At 48.6% G+C, this 24,719-nt stretch overlaps 1 protein-coding gene across 10 annotated transcripts in view; it reads left to right on the top strand.

Moving 5' to 3' along the window:
- Window positions 1–24,719, top strand: part of SHANK3 (SH3 and multiple ankyrin repeat domains 3) — a 318,859-nt gene that overhangs the window by 81,629 nt on the left and 212,511 nt on the right. For all 10 annotated transcript variants that reach the window (XM_071734304.1, XM_071734311.1, XM_071734302.1 and 7 more), the window contains 2 exons: window positions 378–455; window positions 21,579–21,645. In XM_071734304.1, coding sequence (XP_071590405.1) covers window positions 378–455; window positions 21,579–21,645 — 145 coding nt within the window. The remainder of the gene's footprint in view (window positions 1–377; window positions 456–21,578; window positions 21,646–24,719) is intronic.

The following is a 24,719-nucleotide window of genomic DNA, read 5'->3' as shown; positions in this document are numbered from 1 at the left end:
GCATTAACAGGGGATCATAAGCAAGTTGAATTGACCTTATGGAGAAGCACAGAGCATTCAAAACAAAATCAGTAGAACCAGAACAAAACCAATCAAAAGCAAAACAAAAACAATAAAAGGCTTCAGGAAACAACACTACCTGGAGAGGTGTGGTGGCCACTGTAGCTCTTGGGCTGGTGTTTGGGTTCCCATGGCCCAGAGCTGCACACAGGTGGGTGAAGTTAGCCAGCTTGGAGCTGGGGGTGACCACTTGGTAGGGGCTGAGCATCCTCCCTTGGTCTTGGCTTTCTGAGCACAGTGACACCACACACTTTGCTTCCCTGGCACCAGCCTGCAGTGCTAACTGGTTTCTTCCCCTCTCTCCCTTGCTTCCCCAGGAGAGCTGTGCACGGGTTCTCCTCTTCCGCGGCGCGAGCAAGGAGATCCGCAACTACAACAGCCAGACAGCCTTCCAGGTGAGGCAGCAGCTCCAGCCATGGCCCTCCTGCAGGGCCCTTGGGGAGTGACAAAGCTGAGATGGAGCAAACCTATAGCTTCAGAGTGCCTGTGCTGACCCCAGCTTAATTGCTGGAGCAGAGGGTAGGAAAAGGGATGCAGGGCACATGTGGAAAGGGCTGTGAAGGTGATATCTTACGGTGGCAGACTGGAAGAGCTTGGCTTGTCTGGTCGTGTGTAGTGGAGGTGAAAAGGAGAAGTTCTTGCCATCTGTAAAAATGTTGCAGTAAATGTTAGAGCAAGAGGAGGATACTTAACAAATCAAGGACAGAAAATGAATTGCCACGGAAATGAATGCACCTGAACATGCTCTTAATAAACTGCAAGTTAGGAGACCTGTAGACACAAAGGAGTGAAACTCTGGAGTAGCTTTCTAGTAACTGTGCTGGGTAACAGGTGAAAAAGGGAAACTCAGTCATCTTGCAGGATGACTCCTGCCATAAGTTAGCAAACCCTCAGTGATTGCCTGTGGGCTGTAGTTGGTGATGCAGGTCTCCTCCCACCCATGGTCTGCTTTGCCCCTCTTTTCTAGAGATTTTGCACCTGGAAAATCTGTCTGTGCTCTTGTTGGAGCAGTCATTTACCCAAGGACCTTCCAGAAATGTTCAGATTCAATGTCCAGATAATACAAATCTTCAAGGTGTCCTTTGAGAGCAGTGTGTGTCTGTCAGCATCTTACTCATCCACAGCTCAGGCAGCTGTCTCTGATTATTAGTCCTTTAGAAATGCTTTTCCTGACTTCTCCTTCAGTGCTGTTCGTAGTGCCTTTAGGCCACAGGGTCTCAGCTATGATGTCATACAGTCCCAGCAAACATCACATATGGCCTCTGTGAGAAGGAAGCCTTGTGACCCACAGCACTGAGCATTGCCCTGGTGTGTGGCTGGGGACCTAGCAGGTCATAGAACCATAGAATATCAGGGGTTGGAAGGGACCTCGTGGGACCTCCAAACCCTCTACCACAGCAGGATCACACAGGAACAGGGGGCTTTGAAAACCACAGCCTCTCTGGGCAGCCTGGGCCAGTGTCCTTGTTGGGCAGGGAGCTGCTGGGCAGATGCTCTGCACAGGCTGGAAAGCTGCCCCAGCACTGCTTCCTGTGCAGAAGTGGCAATGTCCCATGAGCCTTGTGTGGCCCAAGGGACTGACAACTGGAAAGGCACTAATTCCCTGGTCACAACCAAGATGCTCCAAACTGACCTGGCTGCTCCCTGGCAGCCATGGGGTAGTCCCCTGCCACAAGCATGAGGATATTTCATTTAAACATTAAGTATATCTTAATTCCAATTAAAGCACACTGTCCTAAAGAGTACAGAGAACTTGTGTGTGTGCTCACTGCCATTGTAGGTAGGGATGGGGCAGCTGTGTGGAGGGAATCACTGATGTGTGTGGCGTGAGGAACTAAAAACACTATGGCAGCTTCAGGAAACGAGTGTATAGCTCATTGTCTTCACAGAATCTCAGAATTGTCATGGCTGGAAAAGACCTCTAGAATCAATGTGTCCAACTGTCAACCATCCCCCCAATTAAAAAAAAAAATTATCTATGTACCACCATGCCCGTTAGAGCGTGTCCTGGAGTGCCTCATCTACATAGTTTCTAAATACTTCCAGGGACAGTGATTCCACCACCTCCCTGGGCAGCTCACTCCAGTGTTCTGCTTAAAAGTAATTTCTTTGTTAGGATTGAGACCAAATTGCTTACAAACTGCAACGTGTTGGCTTGAGTGCTGAGAGGAAAAATGGCCTCAGGTCAAACTGAGCATCCCTAAAGGTGGCCTGGTGTGTTGTCATGTGCAGGAGCTCAAGGCCATGCAATTAATTCTTCTGTTAAGTGGCTGTTATCTGGCAGGAGCTTGTTCTCCCCTCTGTGATGGTGTGGGGTGACTGGCTCTGGTGGGTGCTCACCATGTGAGCATAGGTGTCACAGCTTTGCTCCAAGTGACTGTGACTGTGCCAACCACTGCAGGTGCTGAGGGGTGCCTGAGCTCAGCCCTTGGTGGGCAGCCTTCTTTTCTGTGCATCTGCCCTGGCTCAGACCATCCTCCCTCTGCCCCATGTTCTCTCATGGCAGGGACTGGTGTGGGGAGCTCTGCCTTGCTCATAGACTGCAGCTCCCCAGCAGCTCTGCTCTGCTCTGGGAGTGAGGGATGTTCCTGTCTGACTGCTTTCTGATGTAATGTGAAAATGTTTATTTCCAGGGAGAGGCTTCTTAGGGGAAACTCCTGTGTTCTCTTTGAGATGAGCTGAATTTCTGGTATCAAGAGATGGAGGAAGGGCAGTGCTTTGGACATTTGCAGGACATGGGGTGGGGTAGTGAGTGGTGGAGGGGGGCAAATGGCTCCTGCTCTGGTTTTGCTCCTGTCCTGCAGAGACCTAGTGGGTCTTAATGAGGGAAAAACAGTGTTTATGTTTTCCTTTCTGAAACAGTGTGACTAATTGGAAGTTTTTGCTCCAGAGAGTGAAACTGTGGTTGGTGACCCAATCGGTTTGTTTATTGGCAAACCCAAGCCAGAATTTGTTCATGGTGTGACAAGCTCCCTTCAGCATCCAGCTCTCCCAGAGCAGCTCTGACTCCCTGGTTGGTTTGCCAGCTCCAGACCCCAGCCTGTCACTGAGTCACTGTCTGCTGTGAGTCTGGGGCTGTGTCTCCTGGTGGCTGTGGTGAAGGGGTGCTGGGTGCCAGAGCTCCAGCAGGGCAGAGGAGGAGGAGGAAGTGTGGGCTGCCCCAGCGGTGCTGTGCCTGCTGGAGCTCATGGAAATGCCTCTGCTGGTCTAGGGCTCTTTAGTCAGTGTACTGCACGTCCCTCCTGTTAATTTGCTTGCTGCTGTTAATCAGATAGCCTCGTGTCAGTGGCCTGAGATGACTCGAGATAGCAGTGAGTAATTTAGATGGTTTAGAAGTGGTAATCTGCTTGGTTATCTTCCCTGCAGCAAATCAGCAATGCTCCTGGCCTGGGGTGGCATGTCACCTCCTGCTGCACAGGGCCTGACCCCCAGGCTCAGCTCCCCTGGCAGCAGTGCCAGAGCAGGGTGGGCTTCAGGTGAGGGCTTTCCCAGGGTATCTGCTTCTGGCAAATTGCATCTCCCTGTTTTGCTGAGCTGGTTTTGTACCTCCCTCTCTCTTCAGTTGCTCTAAGTAGGCTTTTCCTCCATAAATTGTCTTGGAGTCCCCTGTGCAGATGCTTACCAAAGCTCCCCTAATCGAAATATGTTCTTCTCACAGAAGGATGGAGATATCATTTTGCATACTCAAAATGCACTGGGTAGAACAGAAGTTGGGGCTTTTTTTTTTTTTTTCTTTCCTCTCCTTGCAGCTGCTTTAGCAATGTCATTAGGCAGATACAAAGTGCTGCCAAAGCAGTAGTTGTCTCTCCAGCCTCCCTGTGCCTTGAGTTGCTCATGGACTGGACAGTGAGGTGTTGGCCTCTGGAGCATGCCATGGGTCAGGAGCCTGTGGTGGGAAGGACAGAGCCTCGAGATGGGGCTGTACAAGCCTGCTGCTGTTGATATGGTGAACCCACCATCCTGTTTAAACAACAAGAAGGTGCCAGGGAGGGGCTGGAACACATGGAGAGGCACATGAGTTGGACATTGTGCAACCATGGTGAGGGGTGTCTGTGTCAGTGGTGTCCTTCCTCCCACCAGCAGTTTATGCTTGATGCCAGGGAGCTGAAATCATGGATTTATAAGTCACAATTCAGGATGGCAACATGAGGCCATGGTTTCCCTCTTAGAAGGGTGAAGACTTGTCTCCAAATCTTGTTCTTCAAGAGGTGCATTTTTTACATTTGACAAGGCTGCCCACCCTTACTGCTCCAGTCTTTCTCTTACGTGGGACTGCTGACAGCTCCAAGCCCTCCAGGTCCACTTGTCTGAAGTTTCTTGCAGTTTTAATTGAAATACTGAGTGCCAGCTGCTGTTCAGCTGCAGTATTTTGTGTTCCTCTTTTCCCTTCCCACTTAGTATCAGGTGGTCACTGTGATTTCAGAAGACCTTTCAGATTCTGTGAATGACTGTATCCTTCTCTGAGCATGCAAATCACATGATTTGACTTGAAAATGAAATCATCTTTGCAAGGTGAACTCCATCAGACTGATGAACCACTCCTGGGGATGTAGACAGACCATGTGAACCAGCTTCCCTGTGTCACACTGTGGTTCCACAACCAGCTAGTGAGACATGGTTTGATGGGGTCTTGCTTAACAAGTGTGTGAGAGGGAAGGAGATACCCTCTACCCTTGCAAAAGTCACTGTCCTCATGACTCTAACCCAGCTTGCTATCTACCAAGACCTCCAGGGCCTTTTCTGCTGAACTACTTATTCCATGGCCCGTGTCATTTCCAAGGCTGCTACTTTCCCACACATTGGACTTTAATTTGTCCTTTTTCAGCTTCATGGGGGCCTGCTGCCCTGTTGCCCTGTTCCTCCAGCTTGTCCTGGTCCCTCTGGATGGCAGCCCTGCCCTTGCAGATATTGACCATTCCCCCCAGTTTGGTGTTATCTGCAAAGTGCCCTCTGTGATGCTCCCCCTGTCACTGCCCTCGGGTACCGAATGACCCATTAAGAATTGTTCCCTGGGCTGAGCCACCCAGCCACACTGTCCTGTCCAGCTGCCCACCTGTCCATGCTGTCAGGTCCTGATTTCTTGCAGATAAAGATGACACATGGAAGGCTCCATCTACCTTGGTTTCAGGTGTCCTCTGAGATAACTTCTGGTTTCCAACCTCTGTATCAAACAGGTTAGGCCATCTGTGTCACTCAGGTCCCTCAGCTGTCTGCCTGGTGGTGTGGGGCTGGAGATGTGCTGCCACACAGGAGCTCTGCTCTCTTCCACACAGAGATTTCCCTGCCAACAGCAGGAGGATCCCAAAAATAGTATACAAGTAGTTGCTTCACTGAAATCTAACAGTCAGAGCTGCTGGCATTCCCCTGGCCTTTTCAGAGAAGCTGGTTGCTCTATCCTGTCCTGCTTATGGCAGGACTCAGTGCTTCTCCCAGTCCAACTCCACCAGTCCCCACTGGTTGTTTTCTCCAGCCCAAGGAGGTCCTAATGAGGAGCAGCTCTGCCCTCCTGCCTACCAGCTGCTCCCAGGGCTGGTGACATGGATCTCACTCCCACCCTCCCACAGAACCCAAAAAGGGACCAGTCCCATCATCCACCCCTGAGGAATGTGCTCATAACCAGACACCAGCTCATCACCACCCTTGGAGCCTGGTGGTCCAGCCAGCTTTGCCCCCACCTTGTCATCCACTTGCCCAAACCATCCCTGTCCCATTTTGCAGTGTGGATGCTGCAGGAGACCACACTGAACACCTCTCAGGATCAGGATGGACAACCTGTACTGTGCTGCCCTCCCTCAGAGCCAGCCACCCTGTTGGAGAAGGCAATAGAATCTAAGACTGAGAAGGAACCTGAGGTCATTTTGGGGCTCTTCTGCCTCCCCCCAGTTCAGCTCTTATCTGATGTTTTCTGCCTGGTGTTCACTCACCTGCTTGATGGCTCCTCCTGAGCCTCCCCAGACTGTCTGCTCCTGCCCTTGCAGCTAGAGCATTTCATGGCATCTAACCTGAATCTTTCTTACTGAATTTTTATCCCATCCCTGTTCCATGGTTATTGAGAACAGATGATTTTTGTCCTCTCCACAGAAGCCACCTTTCTCCTTTGACATCCAGATGCCCCCTTGCCCATCAGCTCTTCTGTCCTATGGGCTGAATATCCCAGAGCACAGAGCTTTTCCTGCTGAGACCTTGACAGCATCATCTGGTCATCTCTATTGATCTACTCTGGATTCTCCCCATGTCTGTTATTTAACTCTGTCCCTAAAAGTAGGCTTCTGCAGCTGACTCCCAACCTGCTCACATGGAGGGGTTCAATCACACGCCTCAGAGGTGAGGATGCTCACTGTGAATCCTGGGATGTTTTCCCTTTTCTGCCACAGTGTGACTTTGTTGACTCATTTTCAGCTTGTGATCCTGCAGTCCTCAGATCTTCTTCAGCAGCCCTGCTCTCTCCTATCTGCCTTTGGGCCTGGTATTGCAGAGTCCCTGAGCCACCAGGCCTAGGGAGGTCTCCTCCTGCTGAGACTGGCTGCTGACCCCTTGGCTGCTGAGGGTGCTCCTGCCCTTTTCTGGGCAGGCTTGGAAAGCCCCCGAGCCTGCAGTACTCCCACCCTATGCCTTGTTCCCATACTCAGCTGTTCTCCTGGGGAAGAGTCTTCTCATAGCATCCAAAGTGTCTCCCACTGTACCTCATGCCTGTTGACTCTTGCTCTTTGTACACCTGGGAGAAGAGTCTGGCTCCATCTCCTGTGATCCCTGTACATGAACTGTCATTACATTTGTCTCTGTTGACCAAACCTATTTTATTTCTTGAGTTTCCAACAATCATTTCAATTCTAATCCTCTAATGACTTTTCCTCTCCCTCCAGCTTGGTCTCATCTAGGAATTTAATAAGCATCTTCTGCACTCCATCATCCACGTTGCTAATGAAAAAATTGAATACTACTGAACCTGGGGTAGGGATGTGTGAAATCCATTTAGCACACATTCTTAGTCTGACAGTTAGTCATGAATTACTTTTCTGATCAGTTTTTCATCACTTGGCAGAAGCTTCAGCTGGATTTAATTTCTGTTGTTTCTGACAGCCATAAGGCTGTCAAAACCCTTGCATCAGACAGCTGTACGATATCTTCAGTCTCTTTGCAAAGTCTGGCCTTCTCCTAGAAATACACTGTGCCCCTTACATTTTCTTTTCACAAATTGCTGTTGTTGGGAACCTCTGTTTACAAGCTGCTCTGCCCAGTGTTTCTCTGAACAGCAAGGTGGAGGTGCCTGCTCTGAGGCTGCTTGTAATGCCCCTTCCTTTACAGGCATCCAAGACCTGTCACCGATGGTCTGAGATGGCTCCCAGCAGGTTTTTGGCAGCATGACTCTGCTTGTGACCCACAGATCTCTGGTGCTTTGTCACAAAGTAGAGGTGGTTCCTGAATTGGTTGTGGAACCAGGCAGAAAGGCAGACAATACCCTAAATACTGCATCTGGGTTTTAGGAGGCTCAGCTGATCTGCTCATTTGGTGATGTTTGCTGTGTGGTCCCTGACAAGCCTTATGAGAAGCAGCTGAGGGCCCTGGGGGTGTTGATCCTGGAGCAGAGGAGGCTGAGGGGAGACCTTCTGGCTCTCTGCAACCCCCTGAGAGGAGGTTGGAGCCAGGGGGGGTCGGGCTCTGCTCCCAAGGAACAAGGGATGGGACAAGAGGAACTTTTGGCCCAACTCAAGTTATGCCAGGGGAGGCTTAGGTTGGAGATCAGAAGAAAATTCTTTGCTGATTAGGTAATTAAACAGTGAAATAGGTTGCCCAGGGAGGTGGCTGAATCCCCATCATTCCTGGGGGGTTTCCAAGCTGTGGAGATGTGGTGCAGAGAAACATGGTTTAGCACTGGACTTAGTGGAGCTGGGGTAATGGTTGGGGTTATGGCTGGGGTAGAGTTGGGTTAATGGTTGGACTCAGTGATCTTAAAAGGTCTTTTCCAATCAGAAAGATTCTGTGGTTCTGTGTGGTGTTGGGCGTGCTGAGGCTCCCCTGCCCACTGCTGTGCTTGGGCAGCTCTCATTGGGATCACCATGTCCTGCTGGGCTGGGCATACCCTGCTCCTTTCGTCGTGGTTCTACCTTGGCCTTTCTCGACTTTTTTTTTTTTGCTGGGTTGGAAGGGACCTCAGAGATCATCAAATCCAACCCTTGATCCACTGCCACTGCAGTTACCAGGCCATGGCACTGAGTGCCACATCCAGTCTCTTTTGAAATATCTCCAGGGATGGAGAATCCACCCCTTCCCTGAGCAGCCCATTCCAATGTCTGATCACCCTCTCCATAAAGAAATTCTTTCTAAAGTCCAACCTAAACCTCCCCTGGCACAACTTGAGACCTCTTGTGCCCTCTTGTCTTGCTGAGAGTTGCCTGGGAAAAGAGCCCAACACCCCCTGGCTCCAACCTCCTTTCAGGGAGTTGTAGAGAGTGATGAGGTCTCCCCTGAGCCTCCTCTTCTCCAGCCTGAACACCCCCAGCTCCCTCAGCCTCTCCTCATAGGATCTGTGCTCCAGTCCCTTCACCAGCCCAGTTGCCTCCTTTGGACCTGCACCAGGACCTTGATATCCTTCCTAAACTGAGGGCCCAGAACTGGACACAGGACTCAAGGTGTGGCCTCACCAGTGCTGAGTACAGGGGCATCTGTGGCACAGGTGCTTGGGCCTTAAAACACATTGAACTGTTCTCCTTAAATCCCAAAAGATTCACACTTTGATGTTATCTTAGCATACCATTTGTATCAGCTTTTTCATACAACACAAACAGGTTTTTAGATGTATTTTCTTCAAAGATTTGTATCATGTTGCTTTAAAATAGACTTCATGGTCTGAACTCTGCAATTTGCAGTCGTGTTGCCCAGGCAACAGAATAATCTCAAATGGAGTGATTTTGTTAAAGAATGTCTATGGTTAACTGTGATTTTTTTTTTTTTTTCATTTAAATTAGCTTCTAACTAGTGTTTGGATTTCTAAGTTACTAATGACATTGCATCTTGTGATGTCATAGAAATTAATAAACTTAATTTTGCTTATGTAGACTATAGTTTTTCAGTGTGAAGAATACTGGGAAGGAAATGATGAAGCCAGACAATACTTCACATCTCAGCTGAGCTGCAAGCTCTTGCTGCCATTGTTCCTCAACACATGTGAAGTGCAGGAACAACATCTGCTGTTGGACTATTTTAAAGACTTAGTCCTAACCAGTGCCAAAAATTGTGGCTGATGTGAGGACATCTATAGAATTATTTGTATTAATAAGCTCCATATTTTTCTTGTCGTCACTACAACAGTCACCTTGCCCTCCTCCATCTGTTCTCCCTTGTCAGACACTTGGATTGGGAGGACTGGGGGGTTTTGTGTGTGCAGAGCCTACTGATTTTGCTTCCCAACTCTGCTGCAGTAGAAATTAAAATAATTTATGGAGGTGTGGAGATCCTGTTGGCACTTGGAGTGGTTATTCAACATACTATGTATTGAAAATGCAGCACATCTTCCTCAAACTTACTCCATTTGCTATCTGAGTGGGAAGCCTTTTTTTTTAGCATTTAAAGGTATGTTTGTTAACTTTCAAGATTGTAACTGACTGCAGTTTGGGACCTCTGACAAATGTTTTATCTGCACTTAAGCTCCTTGTTGTCCTTAATGATCAGATAACACAGTAACCCCACTTCTTCCAACCCTCCTTGTACTTCAGATTAATTAAAAGCTTGCTTATAATCCAGATTTTAGAAGCGTGGTTTGCAATGTAGATAAACTATTAGTGACTGCAAATCCTCTTTGCTCCTTTAGAGCCACAGCGTTCTGCACAGGTGAGGTTGGCACCTCTGGGTTTGGCTCAGCACCTCTTGTTAGCTCAGAGACTGTCCCCACCACCTCACTCTACCTCCTGAAAAGGAAAATTCGTTAACTCTCTGGAGACTGAACTTGGTCTTGGTTCTGGGCTGGAAATGCTCACTGGGTGCATCACACCCATCCACCAGGGTCAGAGGGCTGCTGGGTCTGTGCTTCTCACGCATGCCTGGAGGGGTCTGTCACCAATCCTCCTGAGCTGTTTAGTTACCCTCATGGCAAGAGGTCATCTTCTAACTCAGTGTTGCTCTGCCTAATGAAATCTGCTTCTTGTGTGGGCTGTGTGATTGGGAAGCAGTTGGCCTTCTTCCCCACACGGCTGCACCTATGTGCATTGATCACCTCATCCCTGTTGAGTAAATACTAGTAGCAAATAGTTTGATCTCCATTAACTTTCATATTTTCCAGGCTTTTACAGCTACTGGATCACTTTTGTGTCCACCCTGGGACTCTCCCTCCATTCCTGTTCTTGCCTTGGCTCCAGGAGTGATGTGGTGCCTTCCCATGGGGTCTGCTCCTGCAGCACACAGAGCTCCTCACTGAAGTCACTCTCTTGGTTCTTGCCAATACTTTGTTGGCCTTTATGGCTGCAGTTGTTATCCTGAAGGTTAATGCTGGAGTTTCTCTCTGTTTTCACCTCCTACAGTGATGTGCTTTGGGCAGCAGGGACCTGGTCATCCCAGCAGAGTCCATCCCACCAGACCATGTGCATCTTCAGTTGTGCCTCCAGCATCAGTACCTTGGGCTAGGAGGTTGTTGCCATCACAGGGCAGGTTCAGACCAAGAACCTGAGCAATACCATTGGGTCATGTACTGCTGAATGGTAGCTTCATGTTAACAAATACACTTTGAGGAAGATAACTTGGATATAACAATTTATATACAAATACATATCCTGGACTCAATCTAGATATACTGTAATGGAAAAAGGTAACTATGCTGTATCATGCATTTCTGGCCACAAATGTCTGGAGTGGAGATGAAAATCTCACTTTTCCCAGCCCTGGAAGTGCTTGTCAAATCTGCTTCAAAACTCTCAGCTAAGGAAACCCCACCTTCAGTCAAAGTAGGTTTTCCTCAGTGCTCCTCTGTGCTGAGAAAATCAGAAATTTTTGTTTTAAGGTTTTAATATTTTTTCTTCCAAAGTAAGTGTATTTCTTTGTCCTTCTGACAGTGGACTGGTGGGATAATTGGTCACTAACCCTTTTGTAACACTCCTTTGAGATTTCAGGTGAGCAAACCCACTTCTATCATTCTTTTTTCAGTGGCCAGGATTTCCAAGTTTCTTTTCCAACTGACTGCTTTCAATTTGTTCACCTTCTCCTCAAAGACCTGTGTCCCCAAACTGGAAGCATCAATCCAGATGGGTCATCACTCCCTTCCTAGAATGAAATTTGCCTTTATGCAGTGTCATCCTTTTCTTGACCTGTGTTCAGTTAGGGGTTGTTGCTGTTGCCACATGTTGTTTTCTGCTTTATGCTGCCTGGCTGGTTACTCTCCACCTTCTGTTTATCCACTTGATTTCTCCATTCCAAGGGCAAGTTTGGACCAGACCTTTCTGGATTTCATCTTTCTGATTTCAGATGTCATTGCTTCTGTCAGCCAGACTCATAAACTTGTCAATCAAACTCTCTGCATCATGCTTTTTTCTTTTTACAAGGTTTACTTTCCCCAAACTAGGGGAATTATCAGTAAAACAAGAATAAAATCTAATTGGAATCGATGCTGTCAAAAGTGGTGTTCAGATATGCAGGAGGAAATAATTCAGAAAAGCACTCTAAATGCTAAATATGTGTCAGTGTTCCTAATGGACCCTATATGGCCTCTGTGAGGATTTTACAAAATGAGCTCCATGATATGAGTATAGGTAATGCTTCTTATGCTGCATGACTTGTAAAATATTGTGATGCTTTTGAAAATGTTGCAGAAAGCAAGAAAGCTAATTGGAGGAGAAAAAAGGGCAGTAATGCATGTAAGTAAAACAAATCAAAACAGGAATATAAACCCAGATATGGGCAAAAAAAATAATTGTGAAGCAGAGAGAACAGGTGTGAACAACCATAACTGAAAATATAAAAACAAGTTCTGCCTTCTTGTAGAAGAAGAACTGGGAAGAAATTAGAGGAATACAGGGAAGAGAGGAAAAGGGGAGTTCCTTTTAAAAAGTTAAAATGACTTTTTTATTTTTTTTCTTTAAATGAGGGAAATGAGAGCACATTTTTTTTTCCTAGCAGTGTTTCTACTCTAATCTACTATTTAGCTCTTTCTTGGATGGAATAAAACTTTTATTTATTTATAATCAATATATTAATACAATTAGTTAGTATATTAACTTAGTAATATATTTATCATTTTGGTGTGCTCAGGTGAAGCTTACCCAGGCAGAGAAGTCCCTTCAGTGTGAGTGACCAGCACGATACGAACCTCTGTGCCAGAGGATCAGCCTGGGGAAGGTGACCCAGCTGCTGGTGACCAGTGACCAGGGCAGGTGCTGATGCCACCAGCTATCTAGAGGGGCTGCTGGTGGGAGAAACACTCGTGTCCCATGTGACAGGGCCATGGAATGGTTTGGGTTGGGAAGGATCTTAAAGCTCATCCAGTCACAACCCCTCTGCCATGGGCAGGGACACCTCCCATCAGCCCAGGCTGCTCTAAGGCCCATCCAACCTGGCCTTGATGTCCCTGGGACTGGCACCAGGCAGCTCAGACCTTGGTTTGAAGCCAGTGCTTCTGATGAGTTTCAGTCCTTCTGTTCCCTGGAGTTTCTCTTCTTTTCCAATATCCAATATTTTAATGGGTATGGAAAATTCTTGTTTTTTCAAGGTTTTCTGTACCTTACCATGACTTGCCTATTTGAATGTGTAAGTTTGGGAAATGCTGCCCGCCAGCCTCTCCTTCCTGGGATGCTTTCCCCATTCCTGCCATCTGCCCTCTTGCCTCTCCTGTGTTGCTGTGTACAGCTGTATCATCAGCATCCATGATGGACCAAGGACAGACCTGTGGCTTTTCTTCTGTGTGAGAGATGTAAAATGTTTTCTGCTGGCAGATTAGTGCTTTATTTACTCTTTCTTATCAGTCACAATATAACTGAACTCCGGGCTTCCCATTGCTGAAGTATGGGATTACAGACCATGAGATGACTGTCTGGTCACGAATGATTTTCTGTCATCATGTAACAGGCTGGAAGTTCTTTTTTTCTGAGAGGCAGAGCATGGACAGGCTCACAGAGGCAGTGCCAGTGCTGGAGGATCCATGCTCCAGCCTCACTGCCCTGCTGGGGACACGTGTCCCCTCTTACACGTGCGACCTCTGTGGGTACCCAGAGCCCATGGGCTGCTTTGCTCTCTGGGAGCAGCTTTCATTTGCCTGATGAACTTCAGGGGTTTCATTTACCTACTCTCCAAGGCTTTTTTCTTATCCTAATTTTATTTAATTTGTTTCCTCTGTCTTTTCATTTGAAGCTTGTGTTGTAAAAATTGATCAGGTTTCTGGCCTCCTGGATGCCTCCCACTCCTCCTCCAGTCTTCAGTGTGAGCCTGATCTAATTCTGAGTCAGATGCCATCTCAGCTTTGATTATCCAGCTGGTGTTGCTGACTGGAAATCTTCCCTGCCCAGCAGCAGTCTCTGCTTTGCCCAGGAGGCCCCATGGCTCCTCATCCTTCAGGCTCAGCCTGTGGCTCTTGGAAGGTTTGTCCTTTCTGGGGACATTGTCTTTCTAGGGACCATCCTGGACAAAGCTCTACATGCTATCCAGTCTCTTCAGGAGACCATCCCTCAGTGCTGGCCAGACCAGTGACCAGACTGACCACCTCTTCCCCAGGAGGACCAGTGTGTCCTCTGTCGTGTTCTGTCTGCTCAAGATTGCACCATCCAGCATTACTCCATCTGAACAATGGGGCCAAGTAACATCTTCACTGAAAAGTCTCCCCTCTCTCCTGTGTCTGAGGTGCTCTTTTTCCTGGGTACTGACCACCCATGGCCCTTGCACTCAGCTCTCTGTCACAAGTAACCATGACTTGATCTCTTAAGGCAGTTTAGTGGCACTGGGAGGTTTCTCTTCAGGTGGCATCGTGGCTCTGGCCAAATCTGTCATTCTTCCCTTGCAGAATCTTTTTTCTGGACTTTCTGGAGATGTCACCAGCCCACCTTTCCTCTCTGCAGGAAGCTGAAGCTCATTCCCTGGGGCCTTTCTGCAGCACAACAAATTCATGGAAATTGTAACCCCCAGGACATTGCACTTTTTGGCCTGCAAGTGTCATGGCAAGGTGTAGAACAGATGACACCCCATGCCAAGGCTGCTCTTGGTGTTTGTGCCATTACTTGGATTAACACACCACTGTTCTCGTTATAGCCTGTGCTAATGGTTATCAGCCCTGCTGACAACATTAGTCCTGATGAAGGTGAGATTCCCTCCTCAGCATCTGGAGGTCACACTTCTCCTCCAGCTCAAAGGCTTCCTGAGTGTAATGGCTGCAAGGTGCCCCCTTAAGGTTTGTCCTTGCTTCCCAGAAACATCCAGGGTTCAGAAGACCCTGCTCCCCTTGATAGAGGAGATTGTAGCATCATCCACCTCTCTTTGGATCATTCTGTGTTGCAGCTCATCTGGAGAATCATTTTGTTTTCCCAGTAGCTCCATGTGCCTCATATGAAAATCCTGAGAAAGTTCCATCACAACCTCAGTTCAACTCAGTTCAAGAAGGACAGGGAAGTGCTTGAAAGAGTCCAGCGCAGAGCTACTAAGATGATTAAGGGAATGGAACATCTCCCTTATGAGGAAAGGCTGAGGGAGCTGGGTCTCTTTAGTTTGGAGAAAAGGAGACTGAGAGGTGACCTCATCAATGTTTTCAAATATGTAAGGGGTGAGTGTCAGGGAGATGGAGTTAGGCTTTTCTCAGTGGTGACCAGTAATAGGACAAGGGGTAATGGGTGTAAATTGGAGCATAGGAGGTTCAAGTTGAATATCAGAAAAAATTTTTTTACTGTAAGGGTGACGGAGCCCTGGAACAGGCTGCCCAGGGGAGTTGTGGAGTCTCCTTCACTGGAGACATTCAAAACCCGCCTGGACACGTTCCTAGGCGATGTACTCTAGGGGGCCCTGCTCTGGCAGGGGGGGTTGGAATAGATGATCTTTCGAGGTCCCTTCCAACCCCTAGGATTCTATGATTCTATGATTCTATGAACCTAGAGCTGAATGGTCGCAGCTTTAGACATTTGTTGTTTCTCATGTATTATTTCCCTGTGCCCGTGGTCATTAGCAGATGCTCCCTCATGACTCTGCCAGAATTCTTGTCCAGCTGCCAGGCATCTTGTAAAGTGCCTCATCACAGAATTGTCAGGGACCTCTAGAGATCCTCCAGTCCAACTGTCCCAGGAAAGCAGGATCACCCAGAGCACATTACCCAGGACTGCATCCAGGTGGGTTTTTAATATCTCCAGGGAAGGGGACTCCACAACCTCCCTGAGCAGCCTGTGCCAGTGCCTTGTCACCCTCACAATAAAGAAGTTTTTTATTATGTTTAAATGGAACTTCCCATGTTTCAGCTTGTGCCTCGTCCCCCTCATCCTGTCACCGGGAACTACTGAGAAGAGTCTGGCTCCATCTTCCTTGCACCCACCCTTTAGATACTTGTAAACATGGATAAGATCTCTCCTCAGCTTTCTCTTCTCCAGGATAAAGAGTCCCAGCTCTCTCAGCCTTTTCTCACCAGAGAGATGCTCCAACCCACCAGTCATCTTTGTTGCCCTCCTCTGGACTTTTTCCAGCAGTTCCCTGTCTCTCTTGAGCTGGGGATCCCAGCACTGGATGCAGTGTTCCATCTGTGGCCCCACCAGGGCAGAGCAGAGGGAGAGAATGACCTCTCTTGACCTACTGGCCAGACTCCTCTTTATGCAATCCAGACTTCTGTTGGCCTTCCTGGCCCATGGATATTTTCTTGTCTATCAGGACCCCCTTCTAAGCCAAGGGCTTAGTGTGTGGTGCATAGAAAGCATCAATACTCGTTGGTGTGTAGGCCATGGACTGGAGGTTGGTTGGGTGTCCCAGGAGGCACTGGGTCTGCAGGCACAGGGGGGTTCGAGCTGCCTGTGTCCCAGATCAGCACAGGAGGTCTGTCTGGTGCTTCCAGGAGGTGTTGAGTCTCAGGAGGTGTTGTCATGCCATGCCTGACCTGGGTGACACTCCCTGGAGGCATCAGACTGGCTGCATCTGTGCAGGGTAATGGCAGCACGTGCTGCTGGGAACACACCGAGAGCTTCTGCTCCTGTGGCAGCCCAGATGGAGCTGCCATATGTGAGCGGTGGGATTGACCTAGTAGGACTGCCAGATTTCTGGAAGTCTAGAAAAAATACAGAACATGCTTGAAGTCTGCCTGGCCAAGTTGAAAGTAGACAACTTTGAAAAAAGTTCAGACACAGATCAGTGCTATCTGCTTGGATAAAGTGTGCTGAGTGAAGATGTCCTGTTCCCTGCTGTCTGGGCTAGTGGAGAGGTGGAAGATCATCAGATGTGGAAAGCCTCAATAATTGGAGGAGCCTGGGGTAAGGTGATGCCAAAATAGTTGACAGCAGTCTGGCATGTTGATAGATGCTTCTCAGGGTCTGAGGAGAGCTGAGTAGTTTGCTGTGTTATGACACTGACTTGGCTGCTTTCCCCTTGCACTATCAGCCCTTTTACATTCCTCCTCTACTGAAGGTCTGCTCCATCCTTGCCCAACAGCTGATGTTCCCTTCCTTCTTGGCACATCATCTCTTAGAGCCACTGCCTCCCACCTGGTTCTTCTCCTGTCACTGCTCCCGGTGCCTTTTGCAGGTGCATGTTGGTGACAGTGACATTCTGGACTTCTCTAATGGCTGCAGTCTGCAACTTAGAGATACCCAGGAGAGCTTGATATGGAGCAAACAAGATGGTAGTTTGATTTGGGAAGAGTCTTCCGTTTCTCAAGCTATAGGTTCTGGTGGGTGTTGGTGTGACAATACCTGAGTACAGCAGCGCTAGTAGAGACACTTTGGCACCTACTCAATGTTCTTCTGTCCTTCACCCAGGTAACTCCCTTCTGAAGATACCAGAATGTGAACTCCCACCACTGAACTTGATCTCTTTGCCACCTTCTCTTCCTTTTTCTTCACGTTTTGTGAAGATCCTCATCACCTTTCATGTCAAGGGGATGCTTCACATACATATGGCTGGGAGCCTGAGCTAGTTGATATGTTTTGCTACTCCTGTCTTCCAGTTTCCCACTCTCCCCTTTGGGACCTTTACGAGGTGCTGTCCCTAGTGGTGGCAGCATGTCTGTGAGCTTTGCATGGCACAGGACCCCTCCCTCCTCATGCAGGAATGGTGCTTTACTGTGGATATTTTTAAGAAATAAAGAGCAGATGTCCCAGCAGTGTCCATATTTGTGAGGACAAATTCAAGGTAATTGTACACCCTGTCATTGCACCAGAAAATTGGCTCTGTTTGTTGTTTTTTTTTAATTTTCAGACTAGTTTTCCATCATGTTTCCCATGTAAAATACCATGTTGCAGGTTGGCCAGGGCTCTTATCCCTGGAAATGTTCCTATCTGAGCCCTTCATAGTACAGGGGTGCAGAGGGGCTTGGGCTACAGGGCTCCTTTCCTGTCTGCTGGGAGCCCTGAGGTGCCACCTCTGTGCTCCAGCTCCCAGTGGAACAATTCTTCATGGAATGTGAGCTTGGTCTGAGCACTTTGATCCTTGTGAGATTCCTCGTGGAGCTGAAAGATATGGTGTCTTTCCATAGCCTCATCCACCTGAGATCCACCTTTGCTCTCCATCATATGTCACATTTCAGTGCAGGGAACCCCAGAGACTCACAGAATATTAGGGGCTGGAAGGCACTTCTGGAAGTCATCTAGTCCAACCCCCCCAAAATATCAGATCCTTTAAAACAAATACACAGGGACAATGCAGAACAAGAAAAATGAAATATATGATAAGACCAAGCCTGGGATGAAAACCCAGGTAAGTGCCATGGTGTAAAGTTGTGTAACTGGTCTCTGTATGTCTTTGATTTACTCTTGGTGGCAAACCAAGTGATTGCAAACCTCTGTGAGGAACCTGTGCTCTGGGGAGCAGGGGGGCAGCAGCCCCAGCCAGCTGTGCCCATGGCCTTGGCAGGGTGGATATAAGGTCCTTGGCTTCTCTTCTGTAAAGCTTGGACACCCTGAGTAGTTTGGAGGCTGGGGTGGGGGTAGCTGACATGATCCCATGTCCTCTGGTGTGATGTGCAGCCCTTGCAGCAGCTTGCCAATGGGTCCCTCAGTCTCCCTGGGCATGCTGGTGCTGCATTGGTGGTGAATCCTGGTAGTTTGTTTCCAGGTCTGTGTCCCTGGAATGGCTGGGGGATCTCCCTTGCGGTATCACACCACGTATTGGGCTTTTAATTTTTTGTTACATGTATTTTTCTAGGACTTACCCAGGGACCCTGGGTCAGATCTCAGTGCTACAGCTCTTACCAGGAATTTTAAATTATTTTTCTGCTGTTGACTTTTAAGCACACTGACATGCCATGCCACCCAATCTGTTCCACGTCCTCCTTCTTTCTTTTGACATTTCTGACTTTGCATAAAAAGATAAAAATAGGCAAATTGCTGCTAGATTAAAAAGCATTGTTGTTTTGATATTGTGCTATGGAGTGACTCAAGGTGCTGCAGCATTCCAGAAACTAACCTTGTGCTGTGGCCACCACGTGGCTGTACCTCTTGTGCCACCTGAGCGTGGATTTTCACAGCTGTGTGGGGTGTGGAAGGACAAAATCTGCATCTGTGACACCAGAAGAAGACAGGATGAGAAATGCCCTCCACACAGTGTCTGCTGGCTCTGTGATATCTCCAGGTTAAGTAGCGTGGTTGTGATCACAGAATGGCTGAGGTTGGAGGGGACCTCAGAGCTCGTCTCCTCCAAGCTCCTTCCATGCCCAGGGACACCTCTCATCCAGCCCAGGCTGCTTCAAGCCTCATCCAACCTGGCCCTGAACCACCTCCAGGGAGGGAGCAGCCACAGCTTCTCTGGGCAAGCTGTTCCAGAGTCTCAGCACCCTCCTCCTGAAGAACTTCTTCCTAAGATCCAGGCTGAACCTCTTCTACTTCAGTTTCAAACCATTTCCCCTTCTCCTATCACTGGACACTCTTCTGAAAAGTCCCTCTCCAGCCATCATGTAGTCTCTTCAGGTACTGGAAAGCAGCATGAATGTCCCCCCAGAGCCTTCTCTTCTTCAGGCTGAACAATCCCAGGTCCCTCAGCCTCTCCTGGTAGCAGAGGTGCTTCAGAGGTGCTGGATCATCTTTATGTCCCTCTTCTGGACTTGTTCCAACAGATCCATGTTCTTTTGGTGGGGTCTCTGGACACAGTACTCAATGTGGGGTCTCACAAGAGCAGAGTAGAGAGGCAGAATCACCTCTCTTGATCTGCTGGCCATGCTCCTTTTTATGCATAGTTGAGGTTAGGGTGGCATTTCTGTGTGGGACATCTGTCTTATTGCTTAAAATTAGATCATTTGTCTTCTCTGTGGAAGTCAGAATGTTTTTTTCTGATAGTCACCAATTCCTCCCTCTTAGGGATGTAAGCATTAAAATTGCTAGCTGTGAATTTTTTTTTTAAATAAGGTATATCTTGTCAGGAGTTTCCATCCTCGAGACGTCCTTTTCTTGTTTACCCCCAAAGCTGTTGCTTTTAACTTAATCACTTCATGGTTGTGGTCTGTCATGCAGTCTCTCCAGCAGTCCCCTCTCTCAAGGTCTCTTCCATCCTCAAACATTCTGTGATTCTGTGATATCCAGCCAACAAGACTCCTGATTTCTGCTTCGAGTTTGGGGTTTTCCCAGAGACAGTGGATCATACATTAGTTGTTTGAAGCACTTTGAAGTTCAAATGCTTTTTCTAAGCTCTCTCTTTCTAATCTCTTGTCAACTTGGTTACTTTTGCTTTCAGATCTCCCCAAACTCTGATCATTTGCCCTTCTGTACAAAAGCTTTCCTTGCCTGCTCCAAGACTGTGACTTTTGGGAGGACAGACCTTGGAAATGGGCATGTATATGTAAGGAGAGACAGAGAAGAATCACAATTTGAAGCAGACTTGGGGGAAGACAGAAGTTTTACTTGATTTTCTCTGCTGTTGTGGCCTGATTTCCCAAATGCAGAAGGCAGGTTTCCTTCCTTCCAGCCATCACCGATTGCTCCAGCTGAGATTGAGCATGAATGCTGGGAGGGAGTGGAGTCACATAAACATTGGTGAGCTGAGGATAGTAAGAGTATTTCTGCTGATAAAGGATCATAGAGAGGTTTGCATGCTCTACTGAGTCACCAAGTTAAATATATCCCTTCGTCACAAGTTAGTGGGAAAATACAAATGAGCCTCATTTCCAGAAGCTCTTCTGGTAGGAGGGCAGGGAAGCTGGAGCTGCCAGCAGTGTTCCCAGCTTCCTTGGTATCTGGGAGGGTTTGGTTCCTGCTGCCTGATCAGTTTGACTCTAATACCAACCCAAACTTAATAAGAAAAGAGGGCATGGGGTGTGATGGCCCCAGTGTGGACAGGCAGAACCAGCTGCTGTGTCTCTGAGCAGCAGCACTTTGTTTTCACACAGGAATCAACCTGCTCTGGCTGCTTCTTGTTCCCAAATCAGCTGTAGGTGCTGGTGGATGAAGACACCATGCTGAGAGGAGTGGGAAGGGCAGAGGTGGCTGTGGAACTCCAGAGCAGCTTTTCCACTTTAATTTCCTAAGGACCAGTGATGGATTTCATGTGCTCCTACCCATCTCACTCTGGTTCTTCCACATCTTAAAAGAATACTCTTGGATCTTGTTCTGAAAATATGGGGTTCTTCTGCCTTACCAGCTGTGATGCAGTGCTGGTTTGGGTTTTTTTTCCCCAGCTGTGTTAAAAATGGAAGGAATTCCAGGGATGTCAGTAGTCTGTTGGCTCAGGAGTCTATCTGGCATCAGTCTCTCTTCTCTTGGTGTGTGTGAACCTCCCTGTGTGCTGACCCCCAGCTGTTCTGCAGTTCTGTGGGACATGAGCACCTTCAGAAGCAGTTGGTGGAGTAAGGCAGGCTGGTGTTCCCCTGACATATTGCTGGCAGACCACTGTTTCCTTGTTCCTTTGAGTTTTTCAAGGAAGAGAGAGACTACAGGGTAGGTTGTGGGCAAAGCAGTATTTAACGTTGGTCTAAGGTGCCATGAGTTTACCAGGGCGAGGTGCTCTGCTGAGTGCTGGGAGGAAGTGGTTCCTCAGTTTGTCCCGTGGGATTGTGCAGGGAGCTTGGCTGCTGGTCAGTCACCTTTTGTCAGCTGCCACTCCCTGAAAAGACTGGAGAGGAGAGCATCTTGTCAGCACCAGCAAGACCTGAGGTTAATTCCCATCTGGTTTTTAGCAGATCCCCGCCAGGCTGGGGCCAGGGGAAAGCTGATCTCCCAGCCATTCACCACCCTCCCGTGGCACAAGCCATGGACAGATGCTCTCCCTGCAGGGCTGGAAGTGTGCTCTCACCCTGGGTACTGGCTGGGGCAGCTGGGTCAGAACAGTCCTTGTCTCCATGTCATCCCTGGACAGCAGCTGTTTGTCCGTATGGTGTCTGGCCAGCACAGGATCAGGGCCTCTCAGAGTGGCTCAATTCTCTCCCCTCCCTCTCTTTGCAGGTGGCCATCATTGCAGGAAATTTTGAGTTGGCTGAAATCATCAAAACCCACAAAGAGTCCGATGTTGGTGAGTCTCACCTTTCTTTTTTTCCCCCTTTTTCCCCTCTTTGATCTTTCTGTGGAGCCCAGGCTTGTGAGCCTGGGGTGTTCTGGTGCTGCTTGCAGTGCTCAGGGGGAGCTGCAGCTTCCACCTCCTTTTGGATTTTGGTAGTGGCAGGACCCACCCACTTCCCTCCTGGGACCACCGGTTTGTTTAATCAGCCTGGCACTTGCTGAGACTGTGAAGCTAAAGAATCAGCCAAACCATTAGTCTAGAGCTGAAAAGCTCTTCTGTAAAATCCCTTTTTCTCTTGCTTTGTACCCTTGAGGCCATTTCATCCTAGAGATGCTCTCCAGCTAAGGCTACTGCCTGGGCTTGGAGCAAGGAGGGGACAACCTCTGCCCTAGCAGTGGTAGTGGTTATGGAGCTGCTCCATCCTTAAGCTTATCTACGTGGAGGAATGAAGCAGCAGCAGTTCTGGTTGGACTTGCTTCTTTATGGAGGATTAGTTTGGATTTTCTGGTCAGCCTTTTACTTTGTGGCATTTCTTCTGTCCTTCTGTGGTGCAGATATCATCATGCAATATATTATAAGCCATGCAATACTTAAGTTTTAGGTCAGATATAACATCAAAACTTGTTTTCTTCAATTATTCTGAGGTGTGTGGTAGTCCAGAGCTCTCTAGAACAGCAGAGGAACCAGCATAAAGACTTAATTCTCAGCATGCGTGGCTGCACAGACTGTACAAAGTCATCAGGTCAGCAGCTGAAAAAAGATTTGTGGAGGTTGAAACAGCCAGCAAGTATTGGGCTTGGTTCTTGGAAGTGGTTGTGACTTTAGAAACCAGGGCCCCAAGACATCCTTTATCACTTCTCAGCTGGTTGTCATTGACGAGACAGCTGCTGAGAGTTTGTGGGAAGGTAGGAGGCAGAAAGATCATGGGTAAAAGCCTGAGAATTCATTATATGAAGACATGGATCTCTAGAAGCAGGTCCAGAGGAGGCCCTGAAGCTGCTGGGAGGGCTGGAGCAGCTCTGCTCTGGAGCCAGGCTGAGAGAGTTGGGGATGTAGAGGCTGGAGAAGAGAAGGATCCCATGGGGAGACCTTAGAGCACCTTCCAGTGCCTGAAGGGGCTCCAGGAAAGCTGGGGAGGGACTTGGGACAAGGGCCTGGAGGGATGGGACCCTCTGAGGGGGAAGGGTTTCCAGCTGCAAGAGGGGAGATGGAGCAGAGAAATTGTTTGGGGTGAGGGTGCTGAGCCCCTGGTTGCCCAGGTTGCCCCCAGAAGCTGTGGCTGCCCCATCCCTGGAGGTGTTGAAGGTTGGATGGGGCTTGGAGCCCCCTGGGCTGGGGGAGGGGTCCCTGCTCTACTGCAGGGAGAATTAGGCTGGATGAGCTTTAAGGTCCTTTCCAACCCAAGCAGTTCTGTGGTTGACTGTGTCTGTAGTAAGCAGTGCTTAGTAGAAAGCCACACCATGAACTGAAGAGGAAAGTGACTGTTTTTGCTGTGAAAGGGATTTTGGAGTAAATGACCTCCAAAGGTCCCTTCCAGCCTAAATTCTTCCATGATTGAATCTGAATCTGTGGCTGACTGGCTCAATTATTTTTGTTGAAAAGGAATAAGGAAAAAGCACATGAAAATGTGTCAGGTAAGATGAATTGTTCGTGTTTTGGTTGTGGCTGTTTATATAAAATAGGTCAGGTAACAGTTGTGAAGTGGCTTGGCCAGCAGGTCCAGATGGTGTCCACCCAGGGTCAAGGCAACTTGCAGGTGAACTTCCCCAGCAAGGAGAAATTGTTGTGTGAAGTTCATTAAGGACTGGGACGTGTGAGTGTTGGACTGGAGGAGAGCAGACTGGCCTTACACAGGTAGATGAGGAGGGGGCAGGGCAGGGCAGGGTCTGGCTCATTCTTTGGTTGTAGAAAGACTGACTCCAAGAATCTGGCAGGAAAGGACAGCACAGGGCAGCATTGTAAGTGGTGGTTCTTGGAGAAATCTTCTCGAGTTCCCAGTATTAGGCTGCACTTGGCTGGCTGTGAGATGAGAATTGGTGACGCCAGCATCAGGAATGGTTACAGGGGCTGTGCTGTGTGAAGCTGTGGGAGGAAGGATGGTGAGCAGCAGCTTTCCCTTTGTTTTGCAGGACAGCCCTTACCTGCCAGGCTCCTGAGCACTCACCAGTGTGTCTGGATCCAGAGCACTCCTCCATGGTGGAGCTGGCTGTCCCCACTTGCTGTGCTTTGTCTTACGAATGTAGAGCAAGCCCAAAGGGTGTGAACTAAATTTCTTTGGGTGAAAATAACCCAGAAACTGTGTTCCAGAAGGACACCTGATTGCTCCCTCTGGGGACATGCATTCAGCCCATCACTGGTCTAGCCAGGGGCAGCACCATTTGAAGGAAGATGCCCATTGTGGACACAGGGTGGTCAGTGGCAGCTGCAGGACTTCTCGTGCAGGCTTTGCTCTGTTCCCCTGTGCACAGGTCCCTTCTCTCTGTGCCCTCCATCCCTTCACAGGGACCCAGAGCTTTTGCTTTCCTCACAGCCATCAGCACTGGGGTCAAGGAAGGTCAGAGGGGAAGGCTGCAGATTTGGGAGGGGCTCCTACAAGCAGAGCAGAGCCTGCTTTCCAGGACGATTTGGAGATGCTCACAGGCAATGCCCTGGGGAGATGCCTGGGCCACCTACTCTGGCAGCCTGGAGTTGGTTTGCAGGGGCTGTGGAGGGAGAGCTCACTCCAGGGTGGTCCTGAGCTGGAGATGGCAGTGGGGAACAGGGGCTGTGGTGAGCAGGGGCACCAGGGGCTGGGCAATGGCAAAGAGGATGGACCTTGGGGCCTCTCAGCCACTTCCAACATCCTGGCATTGCCATTTGCTTGTCCCATTGGTGTCCAGGTCTTAAATCCATACTGAGATTTACCAGCCAAATGTGTAATTCCACTCAACAAAACCAGGTGGGCACCATGCTACCCCTGTTTCATTAAAACATTTGCAGTGATGTTAATTGCATGTTGGTTTTTTGTCAGTTGGACCCCATGCCAGCTGCTCAGTCATTTTCATGATCCTTCGTTTTGGCAAGTTTTCTCAGTCTACAAGTTTTAA

This window comes from Heliangelus exortis, chromosome 1 (genome assembly GCF_036169615.1).
Source record: "Heliangelus exortis chromosome 1, bHelExo1.hap1, whole genome shotgun sequence".
Taxonomy (NCBI): Eukaryota; Metazoa; Chordata; class Aves; order Apodiformes; family Trochilidae; genus Heliangelus; species Heliangelus exortis.
This window is presented reverse-complemented; position numbering and strand designations above follow the sequence as displayed.